A 14,832-nucleotide genomic window follows, 5' to 3' on the forward strand; every position below is an offset into this window, starting at 1 on the left:
TGCCTTGTGGCGGTCATTTTAATTCTAACATAAGCAAATTATCATGAATTATTAACACAGAAAATGTGTTTGCGTTTTTGCGATGGCTCAATTTCTGTTAACTCATTGAGTGCCAGCCACTTTTGGAGAACGGACGCTCCCAGTGCCAGAGTTTCAGAGCGTTTTCAGTGATTTCTCAAGGCCCACAGAATATTGTGTGATATTACTATGTAAACACCGAACACGCACAAAGAACGATGAGACTCTCTTCTATCATCTGCAAAAAAAAGTTTATTGATACCATTTTCCGTTCTTTAGTTATGAGCCGGAGAAGATAGGTTGTTTTGAGCAAAAAGACACGTTTCAAATTAGAAGCTGAGTTATTCCGCCTTTTGTGAAATGAAGCATTTCAAGCACATTCACTGAGTCTGAAGCTAATATTTTCTGATGTAGTGACGTGGTGTAGTTGTGTGGTGCCCTGTGTGCCCCACCCCCCTCTCCCCCCCTCAGCTGCAAACTCCTCCCCACACTAACACACAGCCTAACACGCACCCAGTCTATTTTCGGAGCGCTCCGTTTTTGTGCGCCGGCTCCCAGCGCGACACGGAAATGCCAAACCGGACTGCAGGGAAAGGTTTGGCCCTTCGGCGTCGGGTGCTGCCTTTCAGGCGGCTAATCGTGTGGAGAAACTATACAGACAGACAGACAGACAGAGGCAGAGGAGCTCAGTTGTGGGCGCGGATTGACTGCTGTTCGCAGCCAACGTCAGCTGCAGCCAGAGCCATCTATATGGCTCTGGCTGCAGCATGAGCGGTTTCTTTTTCATCACGGGGCTTTTTCCTGCTGTTTTCCAGACCTTTCTCTAATCTGGAGAGCACTGTCGCCACCTAATGAGTCCGTAAAATAGGTTATACACCTTCAATAGCTACAATATTTGTACAGGAGATGCAGGAGGCTTTGATCCACGTCCCACCGTCAAAAAACGCATTTGACGTCGATCGACGTCTTTGGCACTCTACGTCATTATTTACTTTGACGTCGATCGACGTCCTTGGCACTCAATGAGTTAATGTTCAGGGCCTCAAACAGCAAGCAGCCATCTTGGAATTCTCGGTCAAAATGATGACATAACGTCAAACTGATGTCAGAATTGGGTTCCTTGTGGTTGACTTACACCGGTGACTTACACCGAAAAGTGTCTTCATACCTTATTCTTGGTCACATGTGTCAAACTCAAGGCCAAATTCGGCCCGGTACCTAATATTATGTGGCCTATGAGAGCTAGCAAAGAATGCAATTTGTGCAATACAATTCTAATTCTAATAAGTTCTAATAGTTGTATGCTTTAGTTGTCTATTTGCCATTATTTTTCCTATAAATTTGCTTTCAGACCTAGTTATTAATTATTAACAAGTAGGTTAAATACTTTTATGTCATGTGACATTTAGAACCGGCCCTTTGAGGACAACCATAATGCTGATGTGGCCCGGGATGAAATTGAGTTTGACACCCCTGTGAGGTGCTCTGGTTCAGAAGTCAAATTGTCAAGATGGTGCCACTGGCCATCCTGGATTTGGCCATCTGACAAAAAATCCCAGGATTTTTGGGAGGGACCTGGGGCTATTTGAACAAAAAGTCCGTAGAAGTCAAATCACTCATCAAAACATCTTAACCAGAGAATGGTCATGAATTGAGGTTAGAGCATAGGTCATGAGATAGGCTACTGTGATTTCCTTCTCTCACATCATCGAATTCACCATTGATTATTCACCTGAACAGTTTATGATGTTGTATATGGTGTCATTGTAATCCTTGACCATGAAAAGGTAGGGATAGACATCACCTTTTCTGTGTTAACATGTGTGGTTCAGGAGATATGATGCAGACTACATAATTCGCTTATGGCGGAATTAAAGCTGCATTCAGCGGTTTTTGTGTTAAAATAGGTCTAAAACAGCTATATTCCCTTAGGAAACACTATTCATTCAAGAACACTCAAGTCATAGAATTAACCATTTATTGCATAAATGAATACAATGCATACAATTATGTTTGGCGTTGAAGGCTCCGCTCTTAGAATTAATTTAATATTTAATTTAATATTTAATTAATTTAATTCTCCCTGAACTCGGCTCAGCAGCATGCTATGCCGAGCAGGGAGAGCAAGCAGAATCCCCCATGGGAATAAAATATTCGATACATTTAAACCATAGAAAGTAAAAGAGGGAGCCTAAAAGCAAGACATGTTAACATGTTCATTTTTTGAGCCATGCAGACTCCAGAGCTACAATACATGATAGCATTTGATCTAAAAGGTGGAGGCTGGGGTGGAGGTGGCAAAGCGTTGCCAGCAGCCGCATGATCAGCAAGGTGGGGAACAGATCAGTGAGTGAGAGGCTGCCATATTTAAACGGATCGCCTTGTTGTGAGAATGACTGTGATTGGAGAATTGGTTAAACGGTGAACCAAACAGAGGCTGTCAGCTGGTACAGCTGGGGCGTAGCCTATGACATCATGTCTTGAATGAACTAACGCAGGCTTCATTTGTATGCTATCTGGCACCATCACTGAGTAAGTCTCTCTATGTGTGTCTGTAGGAGAGAGCAGGCGCATGCGTTGATATGAGTAAAGCTGGGGGGCATCAAAGTACATACCACATACAGTACTTACAACACTGTGGGTTTCCTCCAGTGCTAATACTTTGTCTTCTGTCATGCTCTACTCTTTTTCTCACACAGCAGAAATGACAGAAATAATCTTGATTTTGACCCTTTTTCAGCCTCCTTTTTATGCTATTTATTCCACACCAATTTTGAAAATGGGGGAGTGAAAATGATCTCAAATGATAGATGATGAGGTCTTCTCCAAGAACACTGATCTAGTCTAGAAGCAGTCAAGCACCTTAAACTGAGCAGGAGAGCTTGTTTTTCCAGCCTAACGCAGGATGACATACAGGACTGTGCATTCCACAAGAGATATGTATCGCAGTTACAGAGCGTCCACTGTTGGCTACAACTCTATGTGTGCGTGTGCGTGTGTGTGGTTTTTTAACCTTTATTTATACAGGGGAGTCTCACTGAGAGCAATGCTCTCTCTCTTTTTCAGGAGCGCCCTGTACACATTCACACACACATTCACACCCGGAAGCTGCCCAGTACAACCACAGTCTGATCTGCTGGCCACTGAGCAGCTCCACTGGATTCAAGATTCAAGATTCAAGATTTTTATTGTCACTCCGTAGTACAAGTATCACGTGTGATTTTTTTTTTTTTTGTCTTATTTGTTTTTATGTATGTACTTCGTACTACGCTTTCTGCAATCCAATTTGCCCTTTTGGGACACTTAACTCATTGAGTGCCAGCCACTTTTGGAGAACGACGCTCCCAGTGCCAGATTTTCAGAGCGTTTTCAGTGATTTCTCGAGGCCCACAGAATATTGTGTGATATTACTATGTAAACACCGAACACGCAAAAAGAACAAGGAGACTCTATTGTATCATCAGCAAAAAAAAGTTTATTGATACCATTTTCCGTTCTTTAGTTATGAGCCGGAGAAGATAGGTTGTTTTCAGCGTTTTCAGGCATTTCAAATTATAAGCTGAGATATTCAGCCTTTTGTGAAATGAAGCATTTCAAGCACATTCACTGACTCTAGCTAATATTTTCTGATGTAGTGACGTGGTGTAGTTGTGTCCTGCCCTGCGTGCCCCACCCCCCTCTCCCCCCCTCAGCTGAAAACTCCTCCCCACACTAGTAACACACAGCCTCACGCACCCAGCGTCTATTTTCGGAGTGCTTTTTGTGCGCCGCCTCCCAGGCAGCGCAACATGAAAAGCCACACGCGGACTGCAGGGAAAGGTTTGGCTTTTCAGTGTCGGCTGCTGCTTTTCTAGCGGCTAATCGTGTGGAGAAACTATGCTGACAGACAGACAGAGGCAGAAGGGCTCAGTTGTGTGAGCGGATTGACTGTGTTCGCAGGCACCGTCAGTTGCAGCCAGAACAATCTACATGGCTCTGGGCTGCAGCATGAGCGGGTTCTCTTTGATCACGGGGCTTTTTCAGGCTGTCATTGGCACTCAATGAGCTAAATGGGTGACTATACTATAAATACTAAACGTGATTTAGCGGGTTCCTTTTATCAGTTTGACTTGAAACAATGTCACAGGCTGGGAAAGGGTCTGATCTAATGTAAACAAGCAAAACATGAAAGTACGTCCGAGTACGTCTTTGGCACAGAACGCCATTGTAAAAAGTACGTCCGAGTACGTCTTTGGCAGAGAATGAGTTAATAAATCTTGAATCTTGAATCTTGAATCTTGAATTCTTGTGCTGTAGGCTCCGTTACAACATAGTGCAAATACCAGTATAACAGTGCAAAAACAGGGCATATAGATGCAGTAAAACAAGAGAACAACAAGCAATAACAGTAAACTTTTCCTTTTCTTTTCTAGCGTAGACACCTTAAAACATAATTAAACGTTCTGTTTGCACAGGTGCAAATAACATAGGCATAATTATCGTAATGGTAGCAGCTACTACATGATTGTTTATTTGTGTGTGTTAAGGAGTCTCGTGGCCTGCGGGAAGAAACTGTCCCTCAGGCGATTTGTTCGTGCTTTTGGGACCCTGTATCTCCTCCCTGAGGGTAACAGGGAGAACAGGCTGTTGTGGGGGTGGTATGTGTCCTTGATGATCTTCAGGGACCTCCTGAGGCACCGCTGATTGTACAGTTCCTGCAGTTCTCGTAGCTCACATCCTGTTACGTGCTGCAGGGCTGCGCGCCTCACTCTTCTTAGCACCCTGCGGTCCATGGTGGTACAGTTCCCGTACCAGGTGGTGAAGCAGCCAGTCAGCAGGCTTTCAATGGTGCCTCTGTAGAAGTCCCTGGGGATTTTTGGCCTTAGCCCAAATTTCTTCAGGCGTCTGAGTCCGTGTAGTCGCTGTTGGGCCTTTTTGACAACAGTGGCGGTGTGGCTGGCCCATGTCATGCCCCATGGAGCAGTTGGGGTTAAAGGCCTTGCTCAAGGGCACCTTAGTGGTGGTAATGAGGGAGGGGCAAGCGCTGCCTTTTCACTTTCCCCAACCCAGATTTATCCTGCCGGTCCCGTGTGTGTGTGTGTGTGTGTGTGTGTGTGTGTGTGTGTGTGTGTGTATGTGTGTGTGTGTGCGCACGCGCGTGCGCGAGCATGTGTGTGTCTGTGTGCGGTACATTTATGGTTTTTTTTAAGCGGAGTGTTTTCCATCCAGGTTTGATAGTGGTTTGCTCCAGTTGCTGGGCGGAAGCACTTAACAGGAAAGTAGTCACAAGCGGCCTTGTTCCTTTCACTGTACACATCATGTAAAATACATGGGGTGCTATTCTGACATTGAGGACAGAAAAATGTTTATTTACAGTAGGGGCTGTGCGGCAGGAGGGGTGTGAGTAGGGGCCGGGGACATGTGCTGTGCGGCAGGCGGGGTCTGTATTTACAGTAGGGGCCGGGGACATGTGCTGTGCACAGGCGGAGTGCGTATTTTTAGTAAGCGGTGAGTAGCCGCCCGCTGCTCTCCGACAGTTACTTAGCAAAACCCCCGTGTGTTCGAACTATCTATCCCTTTTTACAGGGAACTCATTATGGAAGTGGATTATAAATGATGATGAGAGCTCATCATCATTGATGACATTATCACTCGAGCCATTGTGCTGTCATCAGTGAGTGATGTCATGTCAGTGAGGTAATCTTCATAGTAAGCTATGGAAATTTCCTAAGAGCTGAATGTTTTCCAATCAAATACAAAGAATTTGCTCCTGTAATAAGGTATAATTGATTTAAAGTCGAACTGAACCTGTTCGTCACGTGCATAATGAGTCCGTTTCAGACTGAAAACATAGTTTGTCTAAGATGACAGGTTGGGAGGCGGGTCATAGTATCATGTCGATGATTTTATTTGACAATTCTGGGGATTGGATTGGGCTTTGGCTAATCCTGGCGTGTTCCGCCTCCAAATCGAGTGCGATTCAGTGTGTTGTTGCGCTCCCCTCGGGAAGAGCCTTTTGACGGGAGGCTGAGTGGCTGAGTGGAGCCCAGCGACCCGCAGGCAGCCAGCTGCCTTCGTGTTGCCGAGTGGAGAGTGCAGCACGTCGGCCTGGAATCTCCGAAGTGCGACCCCTGACAACCAAGCTCTCGGATGCGCGCGCCATTATCGCTGCTATAACGATACGATATCCCTGGAATGCGCGTTTTAACGAGACAGTTACGTTTCTTTGCATTCTTAGAGATTATAGTTTTTGTTTTTTTATCCATGTTTCTAACAATTGGCCAAGTTAGTAGTTAGTTTATGGGATAGGAATTCTGCCAGATGACAGGCACTAGGCGCCATTTTCGACTTCATTTGGAAGAGAAAATTATCCAGAAATGAAGATTTGATTGACAGCTGCATGTCGTGATATGATTGGTTGAAATGGGGTGGGTGATGTCAGCAAACTGTAAATTACTGTTATCAATGAAATCTTGAAAAACAAACTTTTGATGTGAAAAAGTGTGAAAAACTAAAGAAATTAGATTGTTGTGATTTGTTTTGCATACATTATTAAATAGGTGCACTGCATACCCAGGTATTTGAACTAAAAGAAAAGAAAAGTCATTCTTGGGTTCAGCTCGACTTTAATGAAATGTCACTTAGGCTACCAAAATGTTAATGTACAAGTGTCATGTTTATAAATTGATGGGCTAAAACTAATAGACAGAAAATGTACAAACAAACATATAAGTAATGAGCTTCATACTGTAATAAGATTTCCCCTCAAAGTAAACAGTTTTGGAATTCACAATTAGATATAAACTGGCGTAAAGCATGGATGTGCCCTTTCAATTTTGTGTTTCAAATAAGATTCAGTTTTATTAATTTACTTTCAGGTATTATTTGATTTGCACACTGAAATCTTGAATTGTACCTAAGTATATATTCCACATGTATGTATTGTATGGTATGTATGTATGTATGTACAGTATGTATGTATGTATGTATTTATGTATGTATGTATCAGGGGCGTAGTGGAGGGTAAACGCAAGTAAACGCAGTTTACCCACCTCTTTGAAATTAGGCAGTTTACTCACCTATTTTCAAATCAACTGTGTCAATCAATAAGGGCAAACAAGGTGGGTAAACTACTCACCTTAGATAGTTTACACACCTCTGTATTTACCACTACACCCCTGGTATGTATGTATGTATGTATCAGCTGATTGTATGTTTAATTCTTCTGAAAAAAATCAGTGAGTGATGTCATCAGTGATGATGTCACACACAGACCGCTCGAGTTGCCTGAGTGACATCACTCTTGAGTGCACAATTGCTCAACTGACTCACTGAGAATGCTCAGCCCAAATGATGTCATCAGTGAGTATCAGTGACGACAGTGAGTGACACAATTGCTCAAGTTGCTGACATCACTGATGATGTCACAGACAACTGAATGTCATGAGCATGCTCGGCCCGATGGCACTCACTCACACACACACGCGCACACACATACACACGGCACACACACCGCCCGAGTTGCATGAGTGATGTCACTCGAACAAATTTAAAAATTGTTTTCCTAACATGTGACTCATCTGAACAACAATTCCTGAATTTGGCCCATGAGGGTGAGAAGGCTGTGTGAAGTGCGTGTTAGGCTTTTTTGTGTGCAGGGGTGTGTGAAGTGTGAGGCTATGAAGGGACCTGTCACTCCAAAAATTGTGATGTCATAAATCACTGAAGATGTCACAATGTCAACAGTGACTGAAGATGTCACAATGTCAACAGTGACATCATCAGTGAGCTGATTACTCTTGAGTGACTCTTGACATTGTGACTCTTGACGCGAGTGACATCGCTGACTACTGATGACATCACTGATGACATCACTCACTGATTACATTACTGATAACATCACTTACTGATGACATCACAATTGCCCGAGTGACATCGGTGATGACCTCATCACTGATGCATCAGCACTGAGCCATTGCTCACTGATGACATCACTTATATCACTACGCCCCTATTTGAAACCTACTTAATCGATCGTGGCCTATAACCAATTGTACATTTAACGTTTCGCTTCGCACCGACAATATGCCTTCAGTCAAGAACTTCATGCTGACTTACGATGTTATCAATGAAGACGGGACGTTTTCAGAGGGAGATACTTTGACGGGAAGAGTAACAGTGGAGTTGAAGAAAAAAACCAAAGTTGAGAAACTCTTTGTGAAAGCCCAAGGAGAGGCTAATGTGCAATGGTCGGAGAATGAAAACTGTTCATACAACGAACGCAAGCAATATTTCGAACTGAAACAGCATTTAATCCCAGAGACCTCAAAGGACACTGTACTTCCCCAAGGGAGCCATGTCTACAAATTCAGCTTTAACATACCACACAGAACTATGCCATCATCCTTCATGGGTTTTCATGGAAAGATTGTCTACAAGCTTGAAGCCAAGATGTCCAGGGGTTGGCGGAAGGATAACATGGAAGACAAGGAGATAAAGTTTGTCTCCAAATTAATTCCAAACCTCGGTCAGCTGATGTCTCGTCAAGTTCGCTCAACAGATAAAGAGATAGGTTTTTTCTTAAAAGGACAAGTACATATGGAGGTCATTGTTGACAGGAGGGCATATGCCCCAGGTGAAATGATTGCTTGTCTTGTAAAGGTCAACAACTCTTCATCCAAAGACATGAGGCTCAAATTCAGTATAAAGCAGAAAGTGGTGTACCATGCCCAAGGCCATACCAAGGATGCAGAGAATGTTATCTGCAAAATGGTTGGGGATTGGATCTTATCAAAGACAAAGAAAACAAGCGAATGTGAGATCAAGATTCCTCCTGATGTGATGCAGACCATCCAGAATTGTAACATAATCTCAGTGGAATACCAACTAAAGGTGTATTTGGATATCAGCTTTGCTTCAGATCCAGAGGTCACATTTCCACTGGTCATCATTCCTCCAGACATTTCATCTATGCATCAGCCTGGTGGAGATGTGGGGACCTACCCACCTGGGGCTTTTCAGGGCCCAAGCAACAGTGCCGTCTCTTTTGGACCTCATGCTGTACCCTCAGGTACAGCATTCCCAGCAGCCCCAGGGTATCCATCTCAACCACCTACATACCCAGATAAGCCACCCTTGTATCCAGGTCCACCATCCATGTACCCAGCAGCCGATCAGTCCCCTTTCATGGGAGGAGGTTACAATAACCCCTTGCCCCAGCAGGACTCTCCGGATGCCTCTCCATTTTCTTCTTCATTGTCTCCAGTGCACCACCCACCACCAACTGCCCCACCCCTGTTTGACCCATCCCCAACAACCCCTACACACAACCCTTCTGGCAGTTATGGCCGTTATGTTTTATTTTCCAGTGTTATCCTTGTGTCTTCCTTGTTGATATTTAATTTTCCAGTGTTTTGTCTCCTGTCTGTCAGTCTGGGTGGTATGGTGTGGGCGTGGCACCCTTCCCTGGCTGCCCAAGCTCCTGGCTGAGGGCACACAGCTAAATGTCATTCCACCTAATCAGCTTGTTCCTGTGAAGCTGATACACACTTTAGGGAGAGCCCCACATTCCTCCACCTCCTCCCAATGCCACTCCGCACTACGCAGGTGACTTAGGGGCCTGCAAGGCTTTCTTAGTTCAGCGGTCATTAGTTTTTGAGCTGTAAATCTAAGAGTCAGGGTGGAATAATCAGGCTTTGCCAGGTGTTTTTGAGTGGCTTAAATGAACAGGTGTATGAAGTATGTGTGTTTGTGTGCGTGAGTGTGTGTGTGTGTGTGTGTGTGTGTCCACATATCTAGAGAACCGTTCGTCGGATCGACTAAACTGGGGGTGGGGGGGGGGGGTGGTGGTGAAGAATAGGAGACCGTGGGCCCTATCTTCGTACAGGCGATATCCCCTATTTACGCTTGTGCACCTGTTTGCGCGTGCCTTAAAGAGCATGGAGCAGGGTAATTCCTTTGCTAATTGTTTGCACCCCCGCCCGGCAGCATCCCCACCTCACGGGAGCATATTGTAATGATTTATACAGAAATGTAACTGTTTAAAAGTGATATAATTGTCTGGGTAGACGTGACCTCCCTGATTTCTAAGTTAAAACAGCCCCGAAATATGTTGAGGATGCAATTCTCGGCCGGGATGCGGAAACGTCTACGGCACGTGTCGCAAGCGCAAATTAGAGCCCTGCCAAAATCATCTGCGCCCCAAAATGCCAGCGCAAACAGGATTTGGGCGGTCTTAACTACCAGAATTATTCACAGGCGTGGCCAGGTAAGGCTGTAATTCTCTCCATGCATAATAGAGTGGACTCACTCGTGCCGAGGACGAAGAGAGATGGAGAGAGCTTGTGACAGATCGGCTGTGGTGCCAACGACCCTCCGGGTTATGGGATAGCAGTAGGTGAATAGCCTATTACAATGTACAAGTTTTCTCAATTAATTTACCATAACCCCTCCTTGCGATGTGATACAAGTTTCTCAGTGAATTATAGTTGATTGCCTCACCAAATAATCTGCTGGTTACCCAATTTTAGCAGCAGAATTTGATGTCCTGGGGTGGCACGTCTGTGCGTAATGATGTTTCTGCGCTGCACAGTGCGGAGATTATGTTGCGATCAAGTGCAGCGAGTGTTTTAGCGCCTGGAGCGCAGATAAGAGGTCCTTTTCAAAGCGCTTAGTGCAAAGTAATTGCTGCTGACGATAGGATAATGCCATCTATCCCCACATTTTAGCGCTGAAACGCCTGCTTTGGCATGTGGCACGCCTATGCCCAGTACAATTATCACAGTCATGCGATTGTGCCCGACCCGAATTTGCATTGTGCACGGCGTTAAACGAGCGCAAATGCTAAATTACCGCTTTTGGGCAGATAGGGCCCCATATGTGAATGGGGGAAGGGAGGGGAATGGGGCTTTTCCTGAAACACCCTTTAGAATTTTCTGGTCCTTGAGGGTCTATTCTCCACAAACGAGTGAAGGTGACATTTTCCCATGATTAATTTGTTGAATGTCTGCCTTGCTGTCATCATCTTCATCAATACAGAGCAAGGGAATTGGTCTTGAAAGGTCTATTTTGGAAATAAAAACCTTGATCACACCATTTAATACAATACTTTGTGTCCGGTTTTGTCCTGACCATTGGGGATTTGTATGTTTATTTTAGGATGATACATTATGTAGGCTAAACTTTCTTTGGATACTCTGCTGGAGCATCTATTATACTTATTCCAGGAATTTGGGATTTTTTAGTAAGACGCGATGCCCTCTTACTAGGGGGCCGTTTACACGAGGACAGTTTCTGAAAGAAACGACACAATAGCGTTTCCTTCACACCTTTTCCTTCACACCTTCTCCCTGTTTACATGAGCGCTGTTGAATTTTTAAAATGCCGTAATGTACATGCCAGGTCGCTAGGTGGCAGTGTGATCACCTTATTCTTTGCCCATACAAGACGTTCTGCATGACGTAATTTCGTAATCGTCTTTCCGGTTTTAAACGCAGAAGTAGAGTACGCTTTCCGCAGTCATTTAGACTTGCCAAAAAGCTTTTTTCAAGCAAAAAAAACCCCAAACTGTTTTAAAACATTGAGTGCCAAGGACGTCTGTGCACGTCCTAAAAAAAAGTAACGAGGAGTGCCAAGGACGTCTGTGGACGTCCTAAAATCATAATTCATATTATTACAACATCTTCATATAACATATTCCATAATTCTGCTGTTTAAGGTCGTACCCAGCCAGTGAGCATGAATCCCTTCAAGGGATCACACGGCGCCACCTTAAACATCTACACGGGAGCTGCGCCACCCACCTCAGATCCTTTACTTTGTGCAGCAGAAAGCGGAAAAAGCCGTGATCAAAGGGGAAACCGATGCATGCTGCAGCCAGAGCCATATAGATTGCTCTGTCTGCAGCTGACAGTTGGCTGCATCCGCGCCCACAACTGAGCTCTTCTGCTTCTGTCTATCTGTCTGCATATAGTTTCTCCACACGATTCCCTGCCAGAAAGGCAGGACCCGAAGCCGAACGGCCAAACCTTTTCCTTCAGTCCCGTAACTCCCGTTTGCCATTTCCTTGTTGCGCTGGGATCCACCCGGGGCAAAAACGGAGGAAGCGAAAACAGACTGTGTGCGTGTGGGGAGGAGCCCGCAGCTCAGGGGGGGGGGGAGGGGGGGAGAGGGGGGTGGGGCACGCAGGCTGCACAGAACCACACCACGCCACCACATCAGAAAACACCAGCCAGAGTCAGTGAATGTGCTTGAAATTAGAGTGCAAAAAGTATTCATAAAAGTTACTTTATCTTGAAAAGTAAAAAAAAAAAGCAGAAAACCCTTGAAAGTGCTCTTCTTTCAGAGGCTGTCATTTCATAATGGAACTGTCTAGAAACAAAATTTCTTCTTTGGAAGAAGCAGGAGTGTCCAATGTTTCATTAGAGTCCAGCCCTGTCAATATAGCCCTAATAGAAAAAGTTCTATAGCTGTTTTCAACTGAATGGAAGTGAATCTGGCACAGGCTCCAGACAATTTTACTGAAGCGCTGTGGCACTCAATGTGTTAAAGTTTTAATATTTGTCGGGTGAGAATGTAACATATATGTGACCAGTTTATCAGAATAACGCCTATTGGAAATCTTTAACGAGCAGCGAGGACCAGGAGCGCTGACTGTGATGTGTCAAACCCTATTGTAGGCTACTGGCAGTGAGAAAACACTGTCGACGTGCTTTTGTAACTAACGTTAAATGCCGACCGGGTACAGCCATCGGCTCCTCACAGCAGTAACGTTCTGAACATGTAACTGAAGTTGGCCGCAGTGTAGTTTAATTCTGAATGTTGCCAAACTTCATTCATACTGACGTTTTATTTGGTTGCCAACTCGTGCACGGCTATGGCGTAATCGCGTGTGTCGCGTGTGCAGGCACGTCAGAGTTTCTGAAATGTGCCGTTCCAAAGCGATTCAAATAAATTGTTTAATTTCGCTTTCCTCTGCAACAGGTTACTTCCCACAGGCTACTTCGCAAGCATAATGGGCGAAGAAAAAATAAAGCGAAATAATAAGTGTTATATCACTACGTGGCCGACATATGCTTCTCTAGCCTCTGTATAAATGTTACAAATTGCTAGGGGAAACTTTCTTATCGTGGCATTGTGCCAGGAAAACATGAGGCATAGCCTACTGCGCCATAGCGCATCGCAGAAACTTTTGCAAGCCGAACCCCATATTTTCAAGATGAGCCAGAGAGAGCTAGAGACCCGAGGCAGTGCACTGTAGTATGGAGTCACGCTGAAAAAGGTGCGCTGTCTCTGGGCAGTGGGTGTTGGGTGCTGGGGGTGAAGTGAAGGATGGTTGTGGAGGCGTCCGGCGGTGCGCTACTCCCCGACTTTACGCATACGAGCGGGGAACATAGGACCCGGGGAACATAGGACCCTTTTTCGGGAGCGGGGAACATAGGACCCGGGGAACATAGGACCCTTTTTAGCAGGAGCGGGGAACATAGAACCCGGGGAACATAGAACCCGGGGAACATAGGTACGCTCCCGTTTCACGATGAAGACCAGACACGCTACCTCATATCATATCACAATAGGCATCAGCTCCTAGCCTAAGACAAGCGTAATCCTAGTGTGACGTCAAGCGTAATCCTAGTGTGACGTCCGCTGTGACGCGTGTCTCATCACCCCATCCTCAACAGCCAATCAGCCCCTCAACTTGCCAATATGACGTCGGTAATGACGTCAATGCCGAGGCTATGACGTGGCAGTACTTATAGCCATGCTCAGCGTGTCATCATCCTCTTTCCCTGATCCTTCTCCATGGTCGCTGTACCTGGGCTGATCGCATCCCATCCTCTGAAGCTGTGTTTCGCCCCACCCACGGCCTCTCTTCTTGAGGTGAGAGAGGAGGGCATCTGCTCGGACTAGGATAGAGAATCCCCCTCCATAGGGGATTCTTCAGGAGTCAAGACATTGGTTCAGCTTCAGCTCATTCAGAACGCTGCAGCCCGTCTGGTATTCAACCAACCCAAATTCTCTCATGTCACTCCCCTCTTCCGGGACCTTCACTGGCTTCTCATCTCGGCACGCATTCAATTCAAAACACTGGTTCTGGCCTACAGGGCAGTACACCATGCAGACAGCCCCCCTGTACTTACAATCTATGGTCAGGCTCCAAATCTCTCACCGTTCCCTGCGCTCCTCCACCAGTGCAGGACGCCTCGCCCCTCCTCCACTACGGGGGCTCAAAAGTTGCTCATCCCGTTCGCGACTCTTCTCGTCCCTGGCACCTCAATGGTGGAACGAGCTTCCACCTTCGGTCAGGATGGCCGAATCACTGCCGATCTTTCGGAAAAGACTAAAGACACACCTTTTGAGGCTCCATCTGGGTCCTTCTTGAACTAACTTCTTTCTCTCTTTAAAAAAAAAAGAAAAAAAAGTACTAACCTAAACTAAACTTGTACCACTGTTCCTTCAGAAGTTGTAGTTGTCATAGACTGTGTTGCATAGTTGATTGCTCTATTGCTGACAAAAATGTGTTATTGTAAGTCGCTTTGGATAAAAGCGTCTGCCAAATGACGTAATGTAATGTAATGTAATTGGTGGTGGACTGGGGAGGTGGGTGGGGCGAAACACAGCTTCAGAGGATGGGATGCGTTCAGCCCAGGTACAGCGACCATGGAGGAGAAGGATCAGGGAAAGAGGACGATGACACGCTGAGCATGGCTATAAGTACTGCCACGTCATAGCCTCGGCATTGGCGACATTACTGACGTCATATTGGCAAGTTGAGGGGCTGATTGGCTGTTGAGGATGGGGTGATGAGACACGTCACAGCGGACGTCACACTAGGAT

The 14,832-nt window shown here is 45.5% G+C and overlaps 1 protein-coding gene across 1 annotated transcript; it reads left to right on the forward strand.

Annotated features, from left to right (window-relative positions):
* Positions 1-8,082: 8,082 nt before the first annotated feature.
* Positions 8,083-9,299, forward strand: LOC310770681 (arrestin domain-containing protein 3-like; the record flags this gene model as incomplete). The annotated part of the gene is made up of 2 exons (XM_083631841.1): positions 8,083-9,092; positions 9,263-9,299. The coding sequence occupies 2 exons, from the start codon at positions 8,083-8,085 to the stop codon at positions 9,297-9,299; spliced, it is 1,047 nt and encodes a 348-aa protein (XP_083487967.1).
* Between the last annotated feature and the right edge of the window lie 5,533 nt (positions 9,300-14,832).

This window comes from Poromitra crassiceps, assembly GCF_964638095.1.
Source record: "Poromitra crassiceps genome assembly, chromosome: 2".
Classification (NCBI taxonomy): domain Eukaryota; kingdom Metazoa; phylum Chordata; class Actinopteri; order Beryciformes; family Melamphaidae; genus Poromitra; species Poromitra crassiceps.